This window comes from Macrotis lagotis, chromosome 3, assembly GCF_037893015.1.
Source record: "Macrotis lagotis isolate mMagLag1 chromosome 3, bilby.v1.9.chrom.fasta, whole genome shotgun sequence".
Classification (NCBI taxonomy): domain Eukaryota; kingdom Metazoa; phylum Chordata; class Mammalia; order Peramelemorphia; family Peramelidae; genus Macrotis; species Macrotis lagotis.
This window is the reverse complement of record NC_133660.1, coordinates 17600502-17627934: the sequence shown is the minus strand read 5'-3', so window position 1 is coordinate 17627934 and position 27433 is coordinate 17600502. Positions and strand designations below refer to the sequence as shown.

Below are 27433 nucleotides of genomic sequence, written 5' to 3'. Positions count from 1 at the left end.
GAAGAGAAAGCTGCAGCATACTACTAGAGGTTGGGGTAGGAAATATGAATGCTACTGATGTGAATGGCTAGAATAGTCAGTGGGCTGGCCATTCATCCAAAATGACAGGAAGTCCTGAAGAAGGTTAACTGTTTTGAATTGAGGTGGGAGGAGGGGAGTCTGAGTCATCTAATCTGACCCCTAAGTGGCCAGATACAAGTGCCAATACAGCCTTTAGGAAACACACAGGGGTGAGGAGTCCACATTTCATTCCACTTTGAAATCACCCTGTTTTAGTAATATTTTCATTCCATGGAGTCAAATTGACTTCTTTGCCATTTTACCCAGTTGGTCTTTGTTGTGCCCTCTGGGACAAGTTTCCTGCCTCTTCCACATAACCAATGCTTGAAGACCATCATACTCATACTCCTCCTTCTGCCCCCATTCATCTCCCCCCAAGTCTCCTCCAAGCTACACCCCCAGTTCTGACACCTTCTTGTCATCTGCCCTCAAGGAACTTTCATTGGGATCCTACTATGGGAGGAAATGACCACAGTACCCTATAGTATCCTGGGCATGCCAGGGCAGAGAACTGAACAACAGTGGCCATCCAAATCACTCCAATAACAACCCAGGCTGGGGTCAACTGCACACAGTCAGCCTGCACTTCCCCATACCAATAGGTGCTGTAGTTCAGGGGGAAAAGTCAGAGGACCTGGGTTCTAGTCCTGATGCACATTTCTTCCTTCAAACCCCCAGACCCCACTGGGAGGAAGCAGGGCAACTTTTGCTTGCCCCATTTTAGACTAGAAGACAATGAGACTCACCAACTGAGTGAGAGGAACAGTTGGATTCAAGCCCCAGGACTTGTGACTACAAACTCAGTGTTGTTGAACAATAATCACTTTGGACTCTTTAAGAAGCACACAGCAGAACCAGAACACTGTACACCCATTTTGGGGCAGCTAGGTGGTGTAGTGGATAAAGTACCAGCCTTGGAGTCAGGAGTACCTGGGTTCAAATCTGGTCTTAGACATTTAATAATTACCTAGCTGTGTGGCCTTGGGCAAGCCACTTAACCTCATTTGCCTTTCAAAAACCTAAAAAAACCCACAAAAAACACTGTACACCCTAATAACAACATGGGGGCGATGATTAACCTTGATGGACTCGCTCATTCCATCAGTGCAACATTCAGGGACAATTTGGGGCTGTCTGCAATGGAGAATACCATCTGTATCCAGAGAAAGAACTGTGGAGTTTGAACAAAGACCAAGCATTATTTCCTTTAATTTAGGAAAAAACCTGATATTTTATTGTCTGATCTTGCTATCTCTTATACTTTGTGTTTCTTCCTTAAGGATATGATTTCTCTCTCATCACACGCAATTTGGATCCATGTACAGCATGGAAACAAAGTAAAGACTAACAATGCATTCTGTAGGGTGGGGGGAGGGAAGCAAGATTAGGGAAAAAATGTAAGACCCACAATAAATAATTTTTATTTTTTTAAAAAAAGCACACAACAGCCTTGCAAAGGAAGTGGTGTGGGCATTGTTATCCTCTTTTTACAAATGGGGAAACTGAAGTTCAAAGGTGGGAAGTCACCAGATCAGAGGAACATCAGGGTTGAGGGTTTGTTTTGTCACTTTCTCTTCCCAGCTACCTCTTCCCTCTGGTCTTGCTTCTGTCAGGTGAACATCAAGGTGGCTAAGTGGTTAGAGCACAGGAAGACCTGTGTTCAAAGCCTGCCTCCACCACTTCACAGCAGATGCAAAGAGTGGAAGTGAAGTCGCTTATCCCTACTCTCTTCCCTCAGCCCTTTCTGTTTCTTCTTCTTGTCTCTCTGTCTCTCCCTCTTCCCCCTCCATCTCTCTGTCTCTTTGTTTCTGTCTCTTTGTCTCTCTCTGTTTCTCTGTGTCCCCCTTCACCTCCTCTCTCTCTCCCCTTTCCTCCCTCTTTCATCCTCTTGCCCCTCCACCTCAGACCAAAAAAATCATTTCCTGCCTGGCTTTAATTATAATGTTAACTTTCACAAACTGGAGGGTCCTCTATAGGGTTAGAATCTTCTCCTATCTGATCACCCTCAAAGACTTGAAAACTACTCCCGTTCTGCTCCCCGAACTCCAAGTCTTCTCTAGCTTACTGAGTTCCATTTCTTCTATTTCAGGTTTCTAGTTTCCTTAGCATTTTTGATCTAGAGTTCTCTAAGCCTCAGTTTCCTCTTGTGTAAAGCAAGGAGAATCATTCTTGCAGGGCTTCCTTCTCTCTCTGGTTTTCAGCTCTTGTCTTTGTCCTTCATTGTCATGGGACTTGGAGCACATGGGGTGGGGGTGGAGGTTCATTTCATAGCAGAAAGGTCCTTCTGGAATCCTCTTTTGAACCCATGGCTATAGCTGGGGATGACCTGGGATATAAGGGATATAAAAAAGTACAAAAACAACCCCCTACAATTATCTATCTGGATCAAATAAGGTCAAGTTATTATGTCATGTGAGGAAGTTGGGAGAAGTGGAAGGAGCCAGAGGATCTGGGGTAGAATCCTCACTTGACCACATACTCCCTTAAGCAAATTGCTTCTTTTCTCTGGGCCTCTGTGTGTGTGTGTGTGTGTGTGTGTGTGTGTGTGTGTGTGTGTGTGTGATCAGACCCAACCCCTAAGCTGTCTTCCTTCTCTGAATCTGTGACCTATGCATTGATACTTTGACATGAGCACAGCTCTGGGGCTGAAGTCCTGCCATCTGCCTGGAGAAATCTCTAGGTCTTTGCTGAGCTGGGCATTCCCTCAAGGTGAGGCCTGCTACCCATCCCTTGGACCTTTTATGTTCTCTACTCTACCCAACCCTAGGAGCCGAAATCATGGTCCCAGATCTGGCTGACCAGTGGCTTCCCTATGGCCAGCCAGGTTGGGCCTCAGTCCAGACCCATTGTCCAAGGACTTCAGGAAGCTCTTGAAGGGTGGGGTGGGATGAACCTGGGTGAGCCCCTGGCCAGGAGGGGGGCCCAGAGTTGACAAGGGTGCTGGGACTTTGTGTCTTACCTGTAAAAAAGATGTAGGTGGCTCCGGTCTTGGTGTCATCCTTCCTGCATACATACCCACTGCAAACCTGTAGCCAGCAGCTGTATTCTCCGGTGTCTGCTGCTGTGGCATTCACAAGGATAAGTTGCCCATACCGGTCATGTTGCTTCACACTAGTCATTGAACAGACATGAGGTGGTTCAGACCTCGGTGGACAGAGGGGCTTCCTGCAGACCCTCCTCTGCTGCCCCTCCCCCTATGGCTCGCTGGGGGGGCTGAGCTACCTTCTCTGATGACATCCTGTTGGCAATTTAAGACTGTACAGTATGTTCAGGGAAAAGGAAGAGGAAGGAGAGACTGGGTGGAGAGGGGAGTCACAGCCAAGCTGGTGGACTGATTTTCATTTTCAGCTTTAGAAAAAAAAAGGAGGTGGGAGAGTCATCTTTCCTTTAAGGAAATCATAAATAAAAGTTGTTTTCAACAGCAGGAAATTCCCATGAGACTTCCTGGGGGAATTTGTTAAGTCAGAGCTCTATCCATTGCCTTTGGCAAAAATCATTTCACCGATTCAAGATGGTGTCTGTGGATTTGGGATTGAGATTTCCCTGTGAGAATGATGGCTCTGAGACCTCCCATCCATCACTTCTCCAGGATTCGGGTCCCATCCAGGAAATGCTTTGGACTACCCTTCTCTTTTCTGCTCTCCTCCTCCATGCTGGACACTGACCTTGCTACCATTCCTGCCTTTTCAGGAGAGAAGCCGAAATCTTCACTTTCCTGAGATCCTGAAGTCAACCCTCCACACCTTCCCAATGGTGGTGGGCCAGGCCCTCTTCCCTCAGGAGGCAACATGGCGGCTCATGCCTCTTAGGTGAACAGAGAGCCACCAACTACAATTCTAGCGAAATGGAGAATCCTTAGGCCTTATTGTCTGCTCTCCCATAAATGCTTTCTCCTCACATTTGGAACATGAGCTCCTTGGGTACAGGAACTGTCTCACATTTCTATTGGAATCCCTGATCTCATTTAGCATCCAGCAAGCCCATAATTAAGGATGTTCCATCCATTCATTATTCACCTCAGTCTGGACTTGAAAGGGCCAAACTGACTCCTATGGAGTTGAATTCCCTCTAAAGTCAGGAAGTCAGTCAATCCTTAAGCATCTTGGTCAGGCCATGACCTCCTCCTGCCCCTCCTCCCCCAGCACTGAAAGGATGGGCAGAAGGGATGGCAGAGACACCATCACTGATCATGGGCAAGGGGTGATGGGTCACAAAAAGGAAGAGATTTTGTAGGGAAGACAGTGATGGCATGTGAGAAGTTGGGCTCCTAATATCCAGCTATGAAAATAATGAAGACAGTCACCAGAAAGGAGTAAAGTGACCAGAGAACCAAGCTTATGAGTATATGGTGGGAGTAAACCAGACGAATGTGCCCCTGAATGCAGAGTGGCCCATCCAGCCAAGGTCCAGAGACACGGCAGGTGGACAAAGGAGCCACATCGGAGAGATGGAGAGATTTTTTTTCAAGTGGAAAAAGACTCATTAAATAAGAAATTGAGCAAGATTTTGCATTATAGAAAACTCCAAGATCAAATTTTAAGCACTTAGCACAGTGCCTGGCAAAAAGAGGCGCCTAATAAATACTTAGTGATTGATGATTGAAAAAGGACTTGAAGAAACTAAAAGTCACAGGAGAAGCTCACTTTCCTTTCCTAAGAACCCATTAAGTGTCTACTGCCTGGAAAGTGCTGGGCATGTCCTGGAATAGGAAGGCAAACAGTGTGGTTCAGGACATAGACTTCCTACTAGGAAACACCAGGAACCCAGAGACGTGCAGTATAAACTGGGGGAGAAGGGAGAGAGCCCTAAGGAGGGGAACTGGGGAAAGCTGTCCAGAGGAGGGCCCATTGGAGCTGAGCCTGGAAGGAAAGTGAGGTTTCTGAGAGGCAGAGATGGTGAGAAGGGAATGTTGTGCAAGCATGGGGCAGATGGTGCTTGAAGGTGTGGAGCAGGGAGGGAAAGGATCAAGCCTGGGGACAGATGGTGGTCTGGACTGACTGAAAGTTCAGGACTGGTCTAGAAATTCAGGATGGTTACTAGAGTGAGACAAGGCTTATTTTATCTTTGGGGCAATGGAGAATCCCTGAAGGTTCGGAGGAGGAAAGGAAATGATATGGTGGGATCTGCAACTTAGAAAGATAATTTTGGAAGTTGTGAGGAGGATGGATTGGAATAGGAGGGAGTCCAGATGAGAGTAATAAGATTAATGAGGACCTGAACCGAGGTAGAAACTCAACCTAAATTTAAAAGATGCCTTTTTTATAGTTAGAAGGAAATAATAAAGGAAATGATCACTACAGAGAATATAATAGAAACCTCAAAGCATATACAGAAGTAACTAGCATTCTATAATGGAAAATAAAATCATACTCACATAGGACAGATGGAAATAACTACATCAAACAGAAAAATAACTGCATTCCATGCACAATTGGGAAACAAACAGATCTAAGTGGCAAATCTTTTTTTTTTTTTTAGGTTTTTGCAAGGCAAATGGTATTAAGTGACTTGCCCAAGGCCACACAGCTAGGTAATTATTAAGTGTCTGAGGCCACATTTGAACTCAGGTCCTCCTGACTCCAGGGCCGGTGCTCTATCCACTGCACCACCTAGCTGCCCCTAAGTGGAAAATCTTGAAGAAAGATGCAGGGATTTTAAGATGACTGACATTCCAGAAAATTTAGAAAAATATGAGAAAAATGAGCATTATATTCCAAGAAAACATTCTTGAATTAACAAAAATAAATAAATACAAGCGAATAGAATCCATAGGATCCTAGCAGGGAAGGACCTAGTTAAACTCTAACACAAAAATGATAAGGAGAAAACTGTCTATAAAATACAGAAGTCATTAATGAAGAAGTATGTCAGGATTCCACTTGACTTCTCAGTGAGGACAAGGGACAAGCAGAGAAATTGGAAAATAAAATACATGAAACCAAGAAGCAAGGACCATGAGCCCAACATTGTCTACTCAGTAATCCTCAGATTACTTGGGAAGGCAAGAAAGGGACACATGAAAAGCTTTTCAGCTTTGAAAAGTCTATCTAGATATAAACTATGCTTCAAGGAAATCTTTCAAGCCTTCTTGTCAAAAAGATAAGGAGTCCAAACAATTCACACTTCTCAAATCAAGATAAATTAGAGACCAACAATATGAGAACTGTCAGAATTGTCAAGAAGTTTTAGAAAAAAAACAAAGAAAAAAGAGAGGGGCTTAGTAATCTTAAAGGGGAACTCTGATCTTTGCTAAAAAAAAGTCCAAGGTAAAGATAGTTAAATAATTATTTTGTAACAGAGAATTGTTAAAATTTGAGTTAATGCTAAATATTTATAAGTATTAATGTGTATAAATGATTAAAATTGGACTTAACAAAAATAAGAAAGCATAGATTCCTTTTGACAGAATAACTGAGAAAAAGTCAAATGTAGTCATTAAAATGACAAATGAACTAAATCCCCAATAAAATGACATATTTACAAAATGAATTTTTTCCATTTTTTAACATTTATTTTTAAATTTTGAGTTCTAAATTCTCTTTCCTTCGATTCTTCCCACTCCTTTGAGACATCAAGAAATATGATGCCTGTTATACATGTGATGCTATACAAAAATATTTCCATATTAGCCATGTTGTGAAAAAGCAAAAAAAAAAATAAAGTGAAAAAATATGCTTTAATCTATCCTCAGAATTCATCAATTCCCATTCTGGAGGTCGACTAAATCCTTCATTTTGACTCCTTAGGAATTGTATTGGAATTTTGTATCGAAAAGAGTAGCTAAGTCATTCATGGTTGATCATCCTACAATATTGCTTTACAGTACAATGTTCTTCTGATTCTGTTCATTTCATTCTGTGTTTTTCTGAAGGCATTCTGTTTGTCAGTTTTTATAGCACAATAGTTTGTTGTTCAATCATTTCAGTCATGTCTGACTCTCTGTGACCTCATTTGGAGTTTTCTCGGCAGAGATACTGGAGTGGTTTGCCATTTCCTTCTCCAGCTCATTTTACAGGTAAAGAAACTAAGAAGAACAGGGACAAGTGATTTGCTTAAGGGTCACATAGCTAGTAAGTGTAGGAGGCTGATTTTGAACTCAGGTCTTGCTGGCTCCAGACCTGGCTGCCTCAGCACAATAGCATTCCATCATAATCACATACTGCAACTTGTTCAGTCATTTTCTAACCAATGGGCATCATTCCAATTCTTTACCACCACAAAAAGGGCTGCTATAAATCTTTTGTGGCTATGGATCCTTTCTTTGTTCTCTTTAGGGTAGAGACTTAGAAGCAGTATTGCTATATCAAAGGGTATTCAGTTTTATAGTATTTTGAGCATAGCTCTCTAGAATGGTTACATCATAACTCCACCATCAACAGTACATTAGTATAACTGTTTTCCTACATCCTTTCCAGCATTTGACATTTTCCTTTTTTTTTGTCACAATCTGATGGGTGTAAGGTGGTGCTTCAGATTTTTTAAATTTGTATTTTTCTATTTATTAGTGGAAGAGAATTTTTTAGATGACTATCAATAGTCTTGATTTCTTCTTAAAACTGCCCATTCACATTCTTTGCCTATTCGTCAGTTGGAGAAATGGCTCTTATTTTTTATAAATTTGCTTACTTCCCTATAAATTTGAGAAATGGGACCTTTATTGGAGAAATTTACTAAAATTTACTAAAAAGTTTTCCCTCATTTTCCTACTTTTCTTTCAATTTTGTCTGAATTGGTTTTTACTTATTCAAAATATTTTAAATTTCATGCAATCAAAATTGCTGGGGAAGCTAGGTGGAGCTGGAGCAGTTGGGTTTGAAGTCAGGAAGACCTGAGTTCAAATATGATCTCAGACCCTTATGAGTTGTGTGATTCTGGACAAGTCACTTCAACCTATTTGCCTTAGTTTTCTCATCTGTAAAATGACCTGGAGAAGAAAATGGCAAACCAGTCCAGTATCTCTGCCGAGAAAACTCCAAATGAGGTCACAGAGAGTCAGACATGACTGAAATGCTTGCAAAAAGCAATCAAAATTAAATTAAACCTAGAATCTAACAATAGACTGGCCCCCCAACTTCATTGGATTAGGGAATTCTTGGATGAGTAAACTCCTTCTACCAATGTAGATTGGCAAGACCTCTACACCTTACATAGGTTTTAGAGAATAGTTTAGAGCACAACTATTGAACATGGTGCCACTCTCAGCGCCCCTGAACTAAATCATAATGTATTTGAGAAACAGTTTATAGAATCAATAAGAGCACAATAGAGCATAGTGTGTCAATATGTAGCCCAATGGGACAGTGTCCAAATGGCTCCCATTTCTATTTGAGTTTTCACACTAAGAGTTTCAATGATTTGTGGATATCACAGAACCAGTTTGGATCAGATATTGGACTTGATGCTCCACTGCCTCTCTTTGTAGGAAACACCTAGAATCCATAAGGATCAATAGTGGAAGACTTAAATGGGGAAATCTCTTCCTGTATCTGATTTTCCCCATTATAGAACTCCAGAAACCCATTAAGGAATTACTGTATAAGAAAGATAAGATTTTTGAATGAAAGAAAACACTTCCTCCCCAAGCATATGATAGATCAGGAGAGAAAAGCCAGGCCTCACCTAAAAGGTATCCCAGATTTGAAGAAAACAGATTTTTTTCTTTTCTTTTTATTTTTTTTTACATATTTTCACATTAGTCTTGTTGCAAAAGAAGAACCAGAACAAAAGGAAAAACACAAGAAAAAACAAAAAGAAGTCAGCTTCAATCTGCATTCAGACTCCATAATTCTTTCTCTAAATGTGGATAGCATTTTCCAACATGAGCCTTTGACTGTTATAGTTGATCAATGTTGCTGTTACTTGTACTATCTTTTTCTGGTTCTGCTCAATTCACTCTGCATCAGTTCATGTAAGTTTTTCCGGGTTTGAGATAGCAGGTTTCAAAGGATTTAGAGGAAAAGTCACTCAATCGCAGGAAGAAAGGAATTATTTAATTTCATTTGATCCTCTTACCAACTCTGGGAGGTAGATGTTACTATGGGGAAACAGATGACAAAAGTTAAGTAACTTGCCCAGGGTCACACAGTTAGTCTTTGGTTTGATTTGAACTCAAGTCTTCCTAACTCCAGGTCCAGTGCTCTTTCCACTTTTCCACTTAGGAGGGAAAAGGGGCTACTCAAGGCACAAGGAAAGAGAAATCCAGAAAGAAAAAGGGAATGTTGTCTAAAATGAGTCATGTAATTATTATAAGGAAACTCATCTACTAAACTTGATTTTTAAAAAGACATTTACAATACAGTATCAGTAGCAAGACTGTAATCATGATCCACTGTAAAAGATTTGGCTCCTCTGATCAATGACCTGAGACAATTCTGAAGGACTCATGATGAAAGATGATCTCCCCCTCCAGAGAGAACTGATGGATTCTGAATGCAGAAACAGATTTTTTTTTTCATTTTATTTTTCTTGCCTTTTTTTTTGCAACATGGTTTATATGGAAATGTTTTACATACCTCTGCAGGTATAATTGATACCCTAGTTCTTGCCTTCTCAGCGAGTAAAAGAAGGAGGGCAGGAGAATATAAGATAATTTGGAACTCTGATATTTAAAAAAAGTTAAGAATGTATACATTTAAAAAGAAAAAATAAATTAAAAAAGAAAAATAGAGATTATGAAAGCAAGATCAGGTTCATCAGGGAAATACAAAAGTATAGTCCTCTAAGAGAACTATCAGGAACTCTTTTCCACTCGGAGAACAAAGGATAAACAGCAGCAGCAATATCAGTAACAACAACATCACCATAACTCAAGACAAGTTAGGCTCACAAGAGGAAGCTGGGGCCAAGAAATGTTTAGTTAAGTAACATTAGGAGGAAGCTCAGCGTAAGGAGAGAAACATACATCATACAGGGTGATGGATTCGAGAAAGAAAATTCCAGCCCAATTAAATGGTGATGAAATTGGCTGCACAGCTGGCACCCAAAGAAGAGACATCTTGGGGTGAGCTTCCAAGGAGGACTCTAGTGCGATTTATGCTCAGTTTTGTGTGGTTTCACTTTTTATCAGGGCCACTCATTCTCAGTTCTTTTTTTCTTTTTGTTCACTCTGCCAAGGACGATAAGGGTTGAACTAGAAAGGAAAAGAAGATACCTCCTAAGACACTAGTTCTCCAACAAGGAGATAATGGGAGGTCACCCAAGCTGTCTGCCTCAGGTGACTTAGTTCTTTGGCAGACTGACTCGGCAGTGTCCTTAGAAGAGTAGAGGTTGGGAGAGGGGCCCATCCTGGTTGCAGGGGAACAATAATGCTTTTTTTTCCAAAAAGGGAAGAGAATGACATCTGCAAGAAGGATGCCAATGAGCTAGATTTCAATGGCTGGCTCCATTCTATGGTATCAATCAGGGAAAGCATTGATCAGTGACTGCCAGGGAAGCTGAACCTTCAAAGCCCAGGCTGGTGTGTGGCTTCAATATGAGCAGTTGGGTTAGGAGGACCTTATTGCCCTTTTGTAGCCAGGTTACTAACCTGGGCAGTAGAATGGGGAATGGTGCAGATAGCACTGACTTCTGTTTTATCCAAGCACTTGATAAAGTGTCTCATGTTATCCTTGTGGTAAAGATGGGGAGAAGAGGGAATAATGAAACTAAATGAATTGGAAACTAGCTGAAAGGCTGGACCTACAAAGAAACCAATAACCCCAGGGTGTTAACTCAGAAGAAGCTCCAATGGCCCTAGGATTTGTGCTTGGTCCTGGGTGTGCTCTTTTATCTTTTTTTTTATCACGGATCAGGGGACATCCTCATCAAATCTTCAGAGGCCACAAAGCTGGTAGTGACAGAGAACATCCTAGATAAGAGTTGAGAGGAAAAAAGACTTTGAGAGGACAGAGCACTGGGATGAAGCTAAGAAGCCAAAATTTAATAGGAATGAACATGGTGCCTTATACTTGACTCATATTACACTGGCAATCCATTAACAACCCACCTCTCCTCCTCTCCTCCCCTCCAGATCTCTTTCAGGACAATTATGATCAGTCATACTCATCTGCCACCTTACACCCATGAAGTCCACTTTCTTTTTTTGAAATTTTTATTTATTTAGGGCAGTGGAGTTAAGTGACTTGCCCAAGGTCACACAACTAGGCAATTATTAAGAGTCTGAGGTCAAATTTGAACTCAGGTCCTCCTGACTCCAGGGCCAGTACTCTATCCACTGCGCCACCGAGTTACCTCTGAAGTCCACTTTGTAACTCAAGTCTAGCAATGTCTATCTCCTAAATTTCACCTTATTTAATTCGGTCTCTGTTTTGTTCTTCATCCTTCTTTGTTACAGAGGCTACTGGGAGGGCCTGCCACCATCAGTCTCTCCCTACTCCAATCCATTACCCATTCGGTCTGCAAAGTGATTTTCCCAAAGCTCGGGTCTGACCAATGTCTCTGGATCAAATTGTAGAATCCTCTGCTTTGCTTTTAAAGACCATCATGCCTTGTCCAGACACACCCCCTCACTTTCCAGTTGTCTTAATTATTCAATCCAGTGACACTGGCTTCCTGGCTGCTCCGTGAACAAGACCTCCCATCTCTCTACAGAACATTTTCTCTGGCTGTCATCCCCCACGTCTGAAATTCCCAGCCTCCATCCCTCTGCTGATTCCTGCCTATAGATCCTGTCTATAACTTGTTTGTACATGTTTGCATGTTGTCCCCACCCAACCCCTATTTCAGTGAGCTCCCTAGGACAGCACCTGTCTTTTGCCTTTCTTTGTTCCCCCATCATTAGCACAGTATTTAGCACTTAAATACCTTTTTTTTTGGTTTTGAGGCAATGGGCTTAAATGACTAGCTCAAGGTCACACTAGACTGCAGCTGAATTTGAACTCAGATCCTCCTGACTACAGGGGTGATGCTCTATTCTCTGTGACTTGACATATACTTATTGACTGGCTCCCAAATCTATCCAATCAAGGTCTTTTTGAGGATATAAGAAGATTATCTCTACCTTCACCCAAGTTTTTGATAAAAAGGTGTCAATAGTCAGAACCAGAGAGAAAGATCTCTTGGGCACTCCACTGCAGACTTCTTTCTAGGTGCCACCTAAAAAAGAATGCCTATTCTTTGATTTGATTAAAGGTTTAATAGCCCCCAAACTGGAGTAACCTCAGAGACTTTCTTTTGGCCCTTTTGCCAGACCTCCCTTCAATCTTTGAGGCTGATCCTTGGCCAACTTGGAGCTCTCCTTTTTTGAAGGCTTCCCTCCAGACTTTCTATACTAGCCCCAGAAACCTCTTCATCCTGGATGCTCAATATAGCCATGGAATTCCTATATCGGCTGGAGCCTCCATTGCGGCCACTTGGATGGCTTCTCCCAGAACCTCTACTGAAGGAAGCTAGTCAAGTTTTGAGGAGATTCTCCAATTTATTTACCATGTCCCAGCCTGGCTAGCTTCCCGTGGGTACTCTCCATCCCTCAGTTTCTTTTCAATTTCTTGGAAGCTCAGGGTTGATCTTTTTTACCTGCTTATATTCAAACACAGGGTCTGGAAAAAGTAAGAACCTAATCAATGTTTGTTGACTGACTGACTGACATACTGAAGGCCAGACAGTTTGGCCTCCTCCAGATGAATCCTGGAGCCCCAATCCTCTTCCCCCCGAGTCTTCCAAGATCAGAGCCACCCATTCTTCCCACTCCTGAGATGGGAACTTCTCAAGTTGGAGTCCCCAGGCCCAGACCAATCCCAAGAGCAGATGTTTGGACTCAAAATGCTTTTTCCACACAACAACACTGTCTCTCTAGCAAGCCAAAAGCTTCCAACTGTTTTTAATTAAAAAACAGACACATCACAACACAATGAAAATAACACTCCCAGAGCCAATATGTGGGCTGTGGGAACAGGTGGCTCTGAATTCTGTTTCCAACGCCATCTTGGTCTGTCAAACCACCCACTTGTCTGACAAAAACAAACGCCTTGGCTTCAGCAAGACAGGCAAGTGAGTGGCTTGGGCTAAATGGAACTTCCCTTTCTTAGGAGGAAAGATATCAAATAAGGTAAAAAAAGAAGAGGCAGAAAACTTGAGGAAGTGTGACCTAGTATAAAGAACCCTGATCAGGGAATCAAAAAAAAAATCAAAACATACATCTGACATTTACTAGTTTTGGAATCAAAACAATTCCCTTTGCTCCTCTTGCCTTAATTTCCTCATTTACAAAATAGGAATTGCAAATCTGACCTAATGAGCTCATACAGTCATTATAAAGGAGATATGAAGTAACCCCTAAAGCATCAAATCATAGAATTTGGAGCAGAAATCCTTTGGAAATACTTCAAGTCAACAACCACATTATGCAGATGGGGAACCTGGGGCTCAGGAGAACTAAAATATCACATTTATTTTTTTTTCACATTTCTTTAAGAAACTGAACTCTATGTAATTAGGGGGAAAATAAAATTTTAAATCTTAAAAAAAAGAAATTGAGTTCTAATGGGTATTTCTATAAATATAGTTTCTTCAACTGTCTTATAAATTTGCAAATAAATAAGTATGTAAATAAATATTACAGATAAATATTTCTAAGTAAACATTACATTTAAATAATAGGAAATAAATTTACATTTAATTAAATTAATTAATTTAATTAAATAAAATTACATTTAAATAATAGGAAAGTATATTAGTTTCAATAAACAGGTCACTGGGACAATGACCTCCATCACTACCATTTGATGCCCTACTTTCCACTCCTATGCCTGTTCTCCCTACTTTTATATGAATTAAAACTTTCCCAGCTGTACCCCATCACACCTCCACCATCTCTCCAGTGTAGAAAATAGAACTGTGGGCCTGATTACATAAAATATAAAATTTTTTGCATGGGAAAAAAAAAACAATTTAGCTAAAATTAGAAGAGAAGCAAGTAAATGGGGAAAATATTGTAGCAAATTTTTCTTTTAAAGATTTTTGTCAACATACATGGATATGTAATTTAGGAAGTTGATCCAAATTCATAAGAATAAGAGTCATTATCCAACTGATAAATGGTCAAATGATATGAATATGTAGTTTTCTTTTTCTTTTTTTTTTTGCAAACAATGGGTTTAAGGGACTTGCCCAAGGTCACACAGCTAGGTATTGTCTGAGATAGGATTTGAATTCAGGTCCTCTTATGCTCCCCATGCTATTAGGCTATGTAGACCCAGAGATACATTCCTAGGTCTGAATCCCAAAGAGAGCAAAAAAAAAAAGAGGAAAGGGACCCATTTTTAGCAGTTTCTGCAGTAGTTCTAAGAAATTGCAAACTGAGAGAGTGCCTATTCAATGAGGAATGACTGAACAAGTTATGGTATGTTATATTGATAGAACATTAATGTATTATAAGAAATGATGAAGGAGATGGTTTTAGAGAAACCTGGAAAGACTTATATAAATAGATGAAAATTGAGGGGAGAGGAACAAGGTAGGAGGAAGAAAAAATTCAATTCAATTTCATTGAAAAAAATGAAAAAAATTATGTCTAATATGCCTTTGGAACAACATTAAGGGTGCCTGTGCCTGAACTGCCTGTCTTCATCTATTTAGGGTGGCTTCCTGAAATGAGTCATAGAATTCCCGATTATTGAGGCCCAGGGAAGAGAGTTGACTCCCCCAGGGTCCCAAAAGGAAAGGAACAGAGCTGGAGCTTGAACCCAGGTCATTGGATGTTATCACTTCTTTTTTTCTAATTCCTCCTGTGGGTTCTCTAGGTTAGTGTTGTCTGGCCACTGCCTCGAGGGTCCTCTTTGGCTTTGAGTACAGGCCATGGGCAGCTTGCAGTGCAGCTAACTTCCAAAGATGTCAGCAGGGAGGCCTGGTAGTGGCCCTGGCTCCCACTCCGGAGGTGTGGAGGGGTGCCAATCCCCATGGAGGGAGAGTATCCTGGTGGGATTGGCCACAACTTCAAGGCAGTCAAATAACCATTGATATGATGGAAATACCTCTGGTCCAGTAGCATCAGGAGAAGAGAGAAGGGGAAAGGAGAGGAGGAAGGAGGAGGAGAAGAAGAAAGGGAGAGGAGGGAAGTAGGGGAGAGCTTCAGCTTGTTGATGGCTCCAGAGTCAAGGGCAGTTGTTTCTAGACTTGGCTTGCCTTGGTTTGTAAACACTTCCTACTGAAAAAACAACCCATCTCTTTTCTTCTTTGAAGCAGGCCCCCACCCCAGACTCTGGAAGGATGCCTGGGAGGCCTGATAAGGCTGGCAGGGAGCCCCAGAGTCTGCTTCCTGGGCCCACCCTGCCTTTGTGAGGCTTGCTTGGGAGGGCAGGGCAGGATGCTGAAGCCAACTGTAGCAAACCCCAAGCCAATTGGCCAGGGAGGGTCCACCGGACCAGCCTTAGAGGCGAGTTGCCACCTTCTCTGACCTGGTCACTCTGTAAACCAGTTACCTCTGGCTGACATTTGAGACTGAGATGGAAGATAACCCAGCACGGCCAGGAAGGGTCCACAAACCCATCTTGGGGAGGAAGTGCAAGGACTTGGAAAGCATGGTGGATTGCCACCAGCTAGTCTGGGGACAGTTTTCAGCTTAGCTACTTACCTCCTGTGTGACCTTCAGGAATGGTCAGAGCCCCCATTTCCTCATCTGTGAAATGGGAATGATTACAGGGTTGTTGTGCCAGTAGTAGAGGACCTCAGAACATGCTGTGAAACATGTATCTTCTAAGGCCAGAGAATGCAGCATGGAAGGGGAAGAACTCAGGGCTCAGGGCCCGAGAACCCAAGTTCCTGGCTTTCTTGTGCACCAAAGTGCGGGGCTAGTTCCCCAGTAGAGAGTGACCCAAGTTTCTGTGGGTCTGTATCCCTTAAAAACCTAGCTCATGAGCCCCTCCTGATGGTGTTTACCTTTAAAAGTCAGCCAGCAGACTCAATGAGTCCAACAAAGCGAGTGATGAAGCAATACAATAAAAAAGTGTGGCAACAAATCATTTCCCATAAAGATGGATGGCAATGGTGGGGAAGTGGTCAAACCCAGGAAGCGTTCATGGAGAGGTACGTATGTAGAGAATCTCTCCAATGAAAACCTGTGCAGGGAATGCACCCCCTCACCCCTGGAGGGACAGCACTCCCCATCCCAACACTGCCAGGCTCATGACGGCTCTGGCAATGTCATGGAGCGGCTTAGCCCTTCCTGTCTTAAAGGGTTCCTGTTTGTGTAGCTACTGAGTAGCCATGGTCTAGACTGTCTCCAATGTCCTGTGCAAGAGAGGAAGATTCCATTGCCCTGCTCCCTTGGTTGAAACCTTCTTGGTGGGTGCCCTTGCGTAAAGATCAGGAAGAAGCCCCAGGCCTCAGTCCTCCTAAGAGTCCTTTAGGCTGGCTGCCAAGCTTTCAGCCCTGGCAGGCAGCCAGCTGCTGAGCTTAGGGAGCAGGTTATTGTGTCTGTTTCCTTCAGATTGCTGGAGGGGCTGATCCAAGAGAACCAATGGGCCACTCTGTCTAACATCTCCATTTCCAATGAGAGTAACCCTAGACTCAAACCTCAGAATCATCTTTGGCTCTTCTGGATGTGGCATGGTACAGTCAATATACCTAGGTTCACATTTCGACTTGGTTACTTCCTACCTGTGGAGTTACTTGACCTCTCTGGGACTCAGTTTTCTCTTCTGGGAAATGAAGATGTTGGAAGAATAGGTGTTTAAGGTGTCTTCTGGCTCCATGATTCCCCTCTCTAATCCCCAAATCCAAATCAGCGGCCAAAGCCTAGAAATTCTCTCCCACTTCTATCCTTCCTCTTGTTTAGGCCCACCCATCTTCTCCTTCAGACTCTTGAATGCTCACTCCCTCCATCCTCACCCCCTTCCAATTTAGTGTGACATAGAGCATAGAGGAATGGCTCATCACAGGGTACCCTCTGCCATCCCCTCCCTACTTATTAGCTCTGAAACCATAATCAGATCAACACTGCCACTGTTCCTGGAAATGGGGCATCAGTCTGTGGAGCATCACTGTAATTTCCCCAAACAAAGACCACCCCCACTGGCCACCATTCTCCTGTATGCATTGTCTCTACTATTAGAAGGTAAGATCTTTGAGAAAAGGCAATGTTTCACTTTTGTATACCTAAACTGGCTTTGAACCCAGGTTCTATATTTCACTATATGGTGCTTCCTTTTATGTATTATTTGTCATAAGTAATAGTGATAATAAAAATAATTAATAGTAATAACTAGCATTTACTTTAGGGTTTGCAAAATGATTTACTGATGTGATTTCATGTGACTGATCCAATGAGGAAGGTACTAATATTATCCTCATTTTACAGATGAGCAGACCAAGGTAAAGAGTGGTTAAGTGACTTTTCCAGGATCATAAAACTACTAAATGTCTGAGGCTGGATTTGAATTTAGTTCTTTCTGGCTCCATTCATTGCAGTGCCCAGCCACCTCTGTAAATTTACTTGCACATCTCAAGTCCCCAGACTAGACTGTAAGAGCTTTAAGGTCAGGGACTGTGGCAATGCTTCTTTCTTTTCATTCTACTCCCCCCAATCAGCACTAAACATGGTAGATGTTAGATCATGGACCTGGGATTCACCTCCAGGGGTCTTCACTCACTGGTACAGCGGAGCTAAAGGAATGAGTTAAAGTTGAACCCGAATTTGAAATGGGATGATGTCAGAGGGGCTTCTCTCTGCTCTTAAAGGGTCTCAGGGAAGGAGCCCTCCTGCCCTTTTGTTCCTCTCTTCTCACTTGGAGGCATGATCTGATAATCTGATTTCCTCCAGGATAGCACAATAGAGTTTTGACTAGGAACAGGAACTGTCCCTAAGCCAGAGAGGGGGCCTTTCTTCTCATGGCACTGCCAAATATTCTCAAGCAGTTAGAAATGCCTCAACCTTACTCCTCAAGAGGAGGAGTGGTCCAGGTCACACAAGGGTCTCTTGAAGGTTTTTACATCTAGAACTGGAAAAGACCTCAGAAGTCATCTAGTTGAATTCTCTCATTTAGCAGATGAGGACACTGAGCTCCATGAAGGGGAAGTGAGTTGGCCTGGGTCACACAGGTAGTAAACATCAGAAGTCAAACAGAAGAATTTGTACTCCATTGAAAGAGTCTACCAATGACCTTCTAAAAGGACCCCAAAAAAGGAAATGACTGGATACATCATAGCCAAATTCCAGAACTTCCCAATAAAAGAGAAAACACTTCAAGCATCCGCAAAGAAAGAATTCAAGTACTGTGGAGCCATAGCCAGGATCACACAAGATTTAGCAGCTTGTACATTAAAGGAGCAGAGAGTTTGGAATATGATATTCTGGAAACTAGGATCACAAACAAGAATCACCAACCCAACAAAACTAAGTATTATCCTTTGCGCAGGGAAATGATGAAATAAAGGACTTTTATGCATTCCTTATTGAAAAGATCAGAGTTGAATAGAAAATTTGACTTTTAAACACAAGACTCAAGAGAAATATAAAAATGTAACCTTGAAGGAGACTAAATAAGGGACTAAATAAGGTTAAATTGTTTACTTTTTTATCTGGGAAGAGGATAATTGTAACCCCTTAGAACATTATCACTAGAGCTGTTAGGAGTCTACTTAGACTCAAGGTCTGGATGTGATTATGTTTTATGGGAATGTTCTCAAAAGAAGACCATCACCACTAGTCCTTTGGTATCAAAGAAGACCATGCCACCCAATCAAGTGGTTGGTGGCATAAGTTGCACAATTATGTTTATTGTAGTGAAGGGTATGCTATGCAAGGCATACTTTTCACTTGCCTTTACCAGAATTGTTCCACCCCAAGCCTGATTGAATGGAAACAGGCTCTTGGCCTTACATAGGATGAGAAAGAAAAATGCCCTGGGAGAAGGGGGAAAGGAAGAGGAAGAATGAAGGAAATTAGCTCATAAAATGGGGGTGCATAAGAGTTTCTACAATGGAAAAGGTGAAAAGGAATGAACAAGTCTTGAACCTTTCTCTTATCTGAACTGATTTAAAGAAGGAAGACTAAACATATTCATAGAGTTGGGTCCAGAAATTCATCTTACTCAATAGGGTAATAGGAGGAAGGGAAGATTAAGAGAAAGGGGATTTTAAAAGAGGCAGTGGTCAGAAGCAAAATAAACTGTTGAAGAGGGGTCAGGATGAAAGAGAAGGACAAGCATAAAAAGTAGGATGGCAGGAAATACTGTATAAATTGTCTGACAAATAGGCAAAGAAAAAGCCCTACAAAATTTCTTCTATGACACAAATATGGTCTTGAACCAGGGAAAGTCAAAACAGGAAGAAAACTCTAGATTATTTTCTTAATTGATATAAAAATGTTAAATAAAATACTAGCAAGAAGATTGCAGCAAAATGTCACAAAACATTGTGAAAATATTGAAAGCATAAGCATGGGTAACAAGAAAACAAAACTATTACTTTTGAGCAGGTGATATGATGATTTACCTAGAAAGTCCCAGAAAACTAATTGATTCAATGAACAACTTTAAAAAAGTTCAAGGATATCAAATAGACCCACAAAATAACCAGTATTTCTATATATTGCCAACAAAAATCCAACAGGAAAAAATGGAAAGAGATATCCCATTTAAAATAAATGCAGATAGTATAAAATACTTGGGAGTCCCCCTGCCAAGGCACTCATAGAAACTATGTGAACACAATCACAAAATAGTTTACACGAATAAAGACATGTTATTGAAGAAATATCATTTGCTTATGGGTAGGCCAATCTAAATATAATAAAAATTATAATATTCCCTAAATTAATAAACTTATTCAGTGCCATAACAATTAAACTACCAAAGAATGACTTTTTAGAGCTAGAAAAATATAATAACAAAATTCATCTGGAGGAACAAAAGTCAAGAATGTCTAGGGAATTGATAAAAAATGTGAAGGGAGGGGGTCTGGCAGCACCATTACAAAGCTATAATTATCAAAGAAATTGGTAGAACAGATTAGGTATACAATATCTAGAATTAATGAGCACAGTAAACTAGTGTTTGATAAACCTAAAGGTATCAGTTATTGGGGCAAGAACTCATTATTTGACAAAAACTTTTCAGAAAACTAGAAAGCAGGGGTGGCTAGGTGGTGCAGTGGATAGAGCACCAGCCCTGGAATCAGGAGGACCTGAGTTCAAATCCTACCTCAAACACTTAATAATTACCTAGCTGTGTGGCCTTGGGCAAGCCACTTAACCCCATTGCCTTGCAAAAACTAAAAATAAAAAAGAAAGAAAGAAAGAAAGAAAAGAAAACTAGAAAGCAATCTGTATCCCAAGATGATCTCAAAGTGGGTTCATGATTTATACATAAAAAGATATATCAGTTAGGGAGTTGAGAAATTACATGTCAGATCTATGGAAAGTGGAAGAGTTCTTCACCAAACAAGAGACAAAGAGGTTCATGGGAGGAAATGTCAATAATCAAAATTATATAATATTTGTATAATAAATTATAATATAATAAATTGTATAATATTTATTATAAATTATATAATATAATATTACATTATATAATATTAAAAAGGTTTTGCACAAATAACGCTAATGCAGCTAAAATGAGAAAAAAAGTAGGAAACTGGGGGGTAAAATCTTTGCCACAGATTTCTCTGATAGAGATATCATTTCTAAAATAAAATTGTGAACCTAGTCAAATTTAAAAGAATAGGAATCATTCCCTAAATGATAGCTAACAGATATGAACTGTTTTCAGAGGAAGAAATTGAAACTATCAATAGAGTATTAAAAATGCTCAAAATCATTAATAATCTGAAAAATGCAAATTAAAGTCACTCTGAAGTACCAACTCACATCCTTCAGAGTAAGATGGCAAAAAGATATAGTAAAAACTATGGAGAGGGTATAGGTAACTTGGAGCACTGTAGTGAGCTAGTCCAACTTTTTTGGAGAACAATTTGGAACTATTCTCAAAGGGCTATAAAACTGAATGCCTTTTGATCCAGTAATACTGTTACTAAGTATAACCCCAAAGAGAGCAATGAAAATAGAACAGGACCTTTGTGTACAAAATCTTTCTAACAGTTCTTTTTTTAGTGGTAGCAAAGAACTGTAAACTGAGGGAATTCCCATCAGTTGTAGAAAGTCTCAACAAATTTTGACATATGAATGTAAGAGTGCTATTGTGCTGTAAGAAGTAAGTGATAAAGGGGATGGTCTCAGAAACATTGGGAAGATTTGAATGAATTGATGTAAAGGAAAGTGAGCTGAACCAGGAGAACAAGGGGCAGAATGCCAACAATATTCCAAAGATAATCAACTATGAAAGACCTCATAACTCTGATCAATACAATAACCAACCACAATTCCATAGGACTCATGATGAAAATACTATCTCCCTCCAGATAGAGAACTAATGAATTCAAGCAGATTAAATAATTTTTTTCCATCTTTATTTTTTCTTGCTTTTTTTTGGAGGGTAGGAACATGGCAAATGCAGAAATATATTTTGCATAATTATAGATATAATAGGTATCATCTTTCCTTTTCAGTGGGTGAGCAAATGGGAGTATTGCAGGAGAAAATTTGAAACTGAAAATATATTTTCTTAAAAAAATAAAAATCTACCCATCTACAACAGAGAACTGGTGGACTCAGATTGCATATTAAAGCATCTCCTTCCTTTATTTTTTTTGCTTTTTTTTTTCTTTTCCCAGAACATGTTCAATGCAGAAATATATTTTGTGACTTCATGCATATAATGGTTATTATATTTCTTGCCTTTTCAATGGGTGGAGGAGTGGAGAAAGGGAGAGAATTTGGAACAAAAATAAATTGTTAAATTTCTTTTTAAGAGTGTTTTAGGGGGCGGCTAGGTGGCGTAGTGGATAAAGCACAGGCCTTGGAGTCAGGAGTACCTGGGTTCAAATCTGGTCTCAGACACTTAATAATTACCTAGCTGTGTGGCCTTGGGCAGGCCACTTAACCCCATTTGCCTTGCAAAAAACCTAAAAAAAAAAGAGTGTTTTTAAAAGTATTTAAAAATACTTCTAGTAGCTCTTTTAGTAGTGGTAAAGAAATGGAAATCGGAGAATGGTTGAACAAGTTGTTGTAATGTGATGGAATACTACTGAGCTGTTAGAAATGATGAAGGGGATAGTTTTAGAAAATCTAGGAAGACCTGTGTGAACTGATATAAAGAGAAGTGAGCAGAACCAGAAGAACAGTAACAATGGCACATCAAAATTCTAAAGGACTCCACTATTATATTGTACATTAAAGGAGCATAGAGTTTGGAATATGATATTCTGGACACTAGGATTACAAACCTGAATCACCAACCCATGGAAATGAAAAATGAAAAATGCTCCCTCCAGAGAGAGAGAGAGCAAGTGCACTCAGAAGGCAGATTGAAGTAGGTTTTTCTTTATCTTCTTTTTCTTAGTGTATTACAGGAACACTACTAATGTGGAAACATGTTTTGCTTGACTATATATATTTGTCATGAGTTTTATTTTTCCTTCCTTCTCAGTTGGTTGGTGGGTGGGGTGGCAGGGGAAGGGAAAGAATTTGGAGTTTAAAAAAAGAATTAAAAAGTCTTAAACAAAGGACAGTAAAGAAAAGTCTGCAGCCCTGGGGAGGATGGATTGGAACCTAGAGAACAAGCCTCATTGAGAGGGTCTTTAGTCCCAGAGCCAGTTGGATCATACTGCCTCTTTCCTAGGGTGTCTTCCCAACTGTGGTGTCATGGAAGGAGTTAGCCTTGGATGCATGAGCCCAGGAATCACAATCCAACCCTATTCAGCCCTATGGGATGAATTGAGACGGGGTGATGCTGGTTGGGTCAATAAGACTCTATGAACCTCTTTTTCTTCATCTGCAAAGTGGAGCTAATGATCCCAGAAACTGGGAGGAGAGTGTGGCCCACTTGGAGGTAGTCAGCTCCATCAATCAAGGGCTGCAGCCCAGCAATGTATAACTCACTCTGACCTCATGTCAGTGATTCTTTCCTTTGGGGGTGACTCCCCTGTAACAATTGGGAGGGTGGGGGAGAAGTGGGACATCAAGGTCCTCTGAGGCCCTAGGGTTGCTGACTAGCTGGAAGGCTGACAAGGGTGAGCAGAGGCCAGATGACCATGGACCTGGGTAGTGTCTGAGCCCAGGGCTTCAGACACCTGCTCTGTTCCTCCAGATCCCTCATTTCTCCCCATGGGCCTTAGCTGAATCTCCCTCCTGGGGCAGGTGGCAGAGCCCATCTTGTTTAATATTTCCATTCTTCCTGTGATGTCCTCTAGCTGTGATTCCCACCCTAATCCTGACCCAAAGGGCAGCATGGGCACAAGCTGCCCCAAGCCCACAGTCAACATTGAACACAACCTAGCATTGAGGACCTCGATGACCAGTCAACACAAGAAGGGCCAGTGACAATACAAAACGGAGGAGCCACCATGAAGGTCTGGGGGTCTCCAAATCCTAGAAGAGCCAGATCAAGGACAAGCACCCAAGAGGAAGGACAGGGCAGATACTCCGGAGTCTGGATGGAAAGGTAGACCAGCCCCCTACCCAATGGGCTGGCATGAAAGGATTGCAATCTTCCCCAATGGAGGGCCAGTTCCAAGTTGAAGAGGACCCCATGAGTCTGCCCAGATGTCCCAGGAAGCCCTGGCCTGGCCTAGACTCCGCCCTCAGCTTCCTAGCCCACATCAGTGTCTGCTCCTAAAGAGGATGGCCTGGTGCCCAGACAGAAACCCAGGCTTGGCCTCTCTCCAGCTGCCACTGAGGGAGTCTGGCCTAGGACGAGGCCAATAGCTATAAAGTAGCCCCTGAATGCCATCTAGTGGACCCTGCTCTGACATTGTTCTGCAAGGCTCCCAGAGGCCCCTTTCCTGTCTCCTCCTCATCCATCAGGTCATCCTCTCCAACATGCATGGGACTGAGAGCTCCTGTCCCCCATCCATGGGATCACAGTCCAGTACAAGAGGGGAGGGTAGATGACCTGGGATCAGAGACTGGCCTTAAAGCTATGTCATTGTCTTATTTGAGGGAGGAGGGAGAGCTAGTTGTTAAACATTTACCAGTATTCCCCTGCCCACACTTCCCTATATTTTAAAATCAGACTGGATAGGAGAGGCTCTAATATACTGTAAGTTTGGTCAGGATTCCTTGCCAGATGCCCAGCTGGTGTTGGGGTGAGCATCCGTGGCCCCAAGATTCCTCATTCTCCTAGGGCTGTCCAGCCTGGAAGAGACTCTTCCTCGGAGCCTGAAGAGCCTTGAGAAGCCCCCGAGAGGGTTTACCCTGGAGTCAGACTCCCTATGGCTGCTTCAGCCTGGGGCTCACCAGCATGTGCTGGTGCAGTGGTGTGTCAACGTCCTCCTGGAGCCTGGTGCTAGAGTCTTCTTCCTTTTCCCTAGTCCTTGAGGTGGTGTCACTTCTTTATCCAGACAATTCCTCTGGTTCTCTGAATTCTAGGGGTCTTAGGGATCTCCCCTGAGGGGGCACAGCCCCCTTGTTTTACTGATGAGGAAACTGAGACCCAGAGAGCTGGTGTTACCTGCCCATCTGTCCCTCAGGGAGTAGAGGGGAAATGCCATAACTCAACTCTTCTCACTTCAAATCCACACTCAACACTCACCTTCCCTTCACATTAGAGACTATTCAGGACAACTCTCTGTTTTAGGGACTGGAACCTGAAGAGAGCAGAATATTCCAGAAGTGAAACCCAAGGAATACCAAGCAACCTCAGCTTGTGCTTGCATACCTCCAATGATGGGGAACTCAGTACTTCCACTGCACTTTGGGTTGAATTGTATTTGTTTTAATTAAAGACCCAAGGAGGCAACAAGCTTATTATTGTTATAGTACATTTCATTATACATGGATCTTAGTAAAGTAGACATCGAGGGAGTCAAGTATTTAGAGCCAACTAAGGTTACCTCTACTTACATTGAGAATGTAATGAAAACATGTTTTTACATGCAATAATAGTTTCTTTGGTTGGTAGGTTTAATCATTCAACAGAATTATTGGATTCATCATGGGGAAAAGTAGTAAAAGTCCTTGGTATAAACTTTTGAGTATATCGCTGATCTCACAAACTATTTGTACATAAAATTTGGGGGTTGTCAATCAAGAATTTCATACTGTCACTTTATACCTACCAGTTACTTTGATATTGCCTCTGAAACAAGCATCAGAACCAAAGTTTTCAAAATACAGCTTAATCATTTCATGATCCTGTTTCTAGTATAATTAATAAAACTGGTGGGAGATGTGGGTAAATAACGTAAAACTTGAAGAGCTTTCAATTAACTGAACTTCAGAGTCCACCATATTTTCTTCCATAAGAATCGTGATAAATCTTACACAATAATATTAGTTTAATAATCTGTGACTCACTACCCCAACAACAGCCTCGAAACTTGGTCTTTCACATTATAAAAAAGAGAAAAGGAATTCTGTGGCCCATCACTTAAATGTTTGTGATGCCATTCACCAATCTTCCACTGCACTTTGGGACAGCACTGGTGATTTGGGAGTTTTTCCTTCAACATTAGACCAATGTCTCCCTCTCCTTCCAGGCTTGCAGCTGGTTCTGCCTTAGCTGTCTTAATCATGCCATCAGTTACTGACAAGGACAGGTTAGAGCTCAGATCTTTGTAGGGGGTTAATTTTTCTGTGACTTATATGTATGACTTTGATAAACTAGAGAGGGAGAGGGGGAGGAAATCAGGAAGATGAAGAGCCTTGCATCCATGCCCAGTGAGGAGGAGGAGGAGGAGGAGGAGATGCTGAGCTTGGAGGAGAGGAGAAGCACTGAGAAGTCCTTCCAAGTATCTAAAGGCTATCATTTGATCAGGGAGAGAAGGGAGAGCCCCCATCAACATGGGGATGTGGCAAAGAGAGAAATGGAGATTGGGGGTCAGGAAAAATGCTTTGTATTACTTAGAGTCTTCTCATAAGAGAATGGGCATCCCTCCCAGAAGACCTTTCAGCAGAGACCAGGTGTCCACTTGTTGCAGAGGGATTGCTTTAGGGAGTTTACAGAAGTCTCTTCTAACTCTGGGGTTCTGGTTTTGTTCTTCTGCCTGCCCCTAAAACCAACTCTTGGCTATGAGGGGGGCAGGAGTCCTGCCCTGGACTGCTAGTCAAGCCCAAGCTTGGCTTGGCCCATCCTGAGCAGGCCTAGGCCATCCTTCCCTAGCCCCAGGACTGGCTCTGTGACATCTGGATGACTATCATAGTGTCATAGAGTGAATCCTCACCTGCATCTGAGGAGCTCAGAAGTCTAGGAACACTTTGGGGCTGCTTGCCCAGGGGAAGATGGAGTCCAGGCTTTGGCTCCTTGGGGTTTGACAACCCCCCCCCCCCAGTCCGGGGTGCTCCCTATCCTTGTCTCCACTCCATGGCTTCCTTTCTCCAGGTAGTCTGCACCAGCCCAACAACCCTAGTGCCTTCCCTGGGTGGATGAGGTTCGATTGATCTGGGTGATGTTTGTCCTTGAAGACCATGATGTCAGGGAGGTAATGCCAGGACAAGCACATGGATTGGATTTGAGGGGGGGAGCTGTGCTAAGCCCCCAGCCTCACTTTCTCTTCCAGAGCCATCTGGGTCCAGAGGCCAAATAGGAATCAGGATGACTGGAGATGGCCCTGGGTACAGTTGGTTTGTACAAGCTCTTTTCCTGTGGTCTCTCTTATTAGACTGTAAGCTCCCTAAGGGCAGGGGCTGGCTTCAACCAGTTCAGTGTCTGCCATACAGTAGGCGCTCAATCAATGTTTATTAATTCACTAAATTGTACAATAATAATGTAAACAAAATAGAATAAATATAAATAAAATTAAAATTAAGATAAATAAAATAGAAAAAAATAAAAATATAAACAATTAAAATAAAAATAATATAAATTATATTATGTTAAATTATACCATGATCCTTTGTTTTTAAACAATATTTTAGCCTTCATAGCAGCTGACATTTGTATAGCACAGTGTTTTCTGTGAACCAGTGGCTCAGAGTCTCACAACATCTCTGGGACGTCAGTACTGTTGTTCCCTTTGTGCAGATGAGGAAAATGAGCTTATCAGCTAGTGAGTGTCTGAAGTAGGATTTGAACTCTGGTCTTCTGACACCCAAGTCTTCACTACTCTGCCACCTTTTCCTTCTATGGACTGTATGGAGTCATGGAAGGGACAGGGAGCCAGGAGGAGCTGGGTTCAAATGCTGGCTGGGTGACCTCTAACAAGTATCTTAATCTTTCTGAGCCCCAGACAATAGTAGAGAAGCCAAGGGTGCTCCACGGTGGAGGGCATTCTCAGGATGGGGGAGAACCCCACCTGGGGGAAGGATTTCCATGCACCACAGTCACCTGTCCCAGGCCCTGTCCCTGACCAGGTAAGGAAGGCTGTGACCAGGACAGCTTCTCCT

At 41.9% G+C, this 27433-nt stretch overlaps 1 protein-coding gene across 1 annotated transcript in view; it reads right to left on the bottom strand.

Moving 5' to 3' along the window:
• The window catches only part of PDGFRL (platelet derived growth factor receptor like), a 42916-nt gene that overhangs the window by 6742 nt on the left and 8741 nt on the right, over nucleotides 1-27433 (bottom strand). The window contains exon 3 of the mRNA XM_074228201.1: nucleotides 3020-3171. Coding sequence (XP_074084302.1) covers nucleotides 3020-3171 — 152 coding nt within the window. The remainder of the gene's footprint in view (nucleotides 1-3019; nucleotides 3172-27433) is intronic.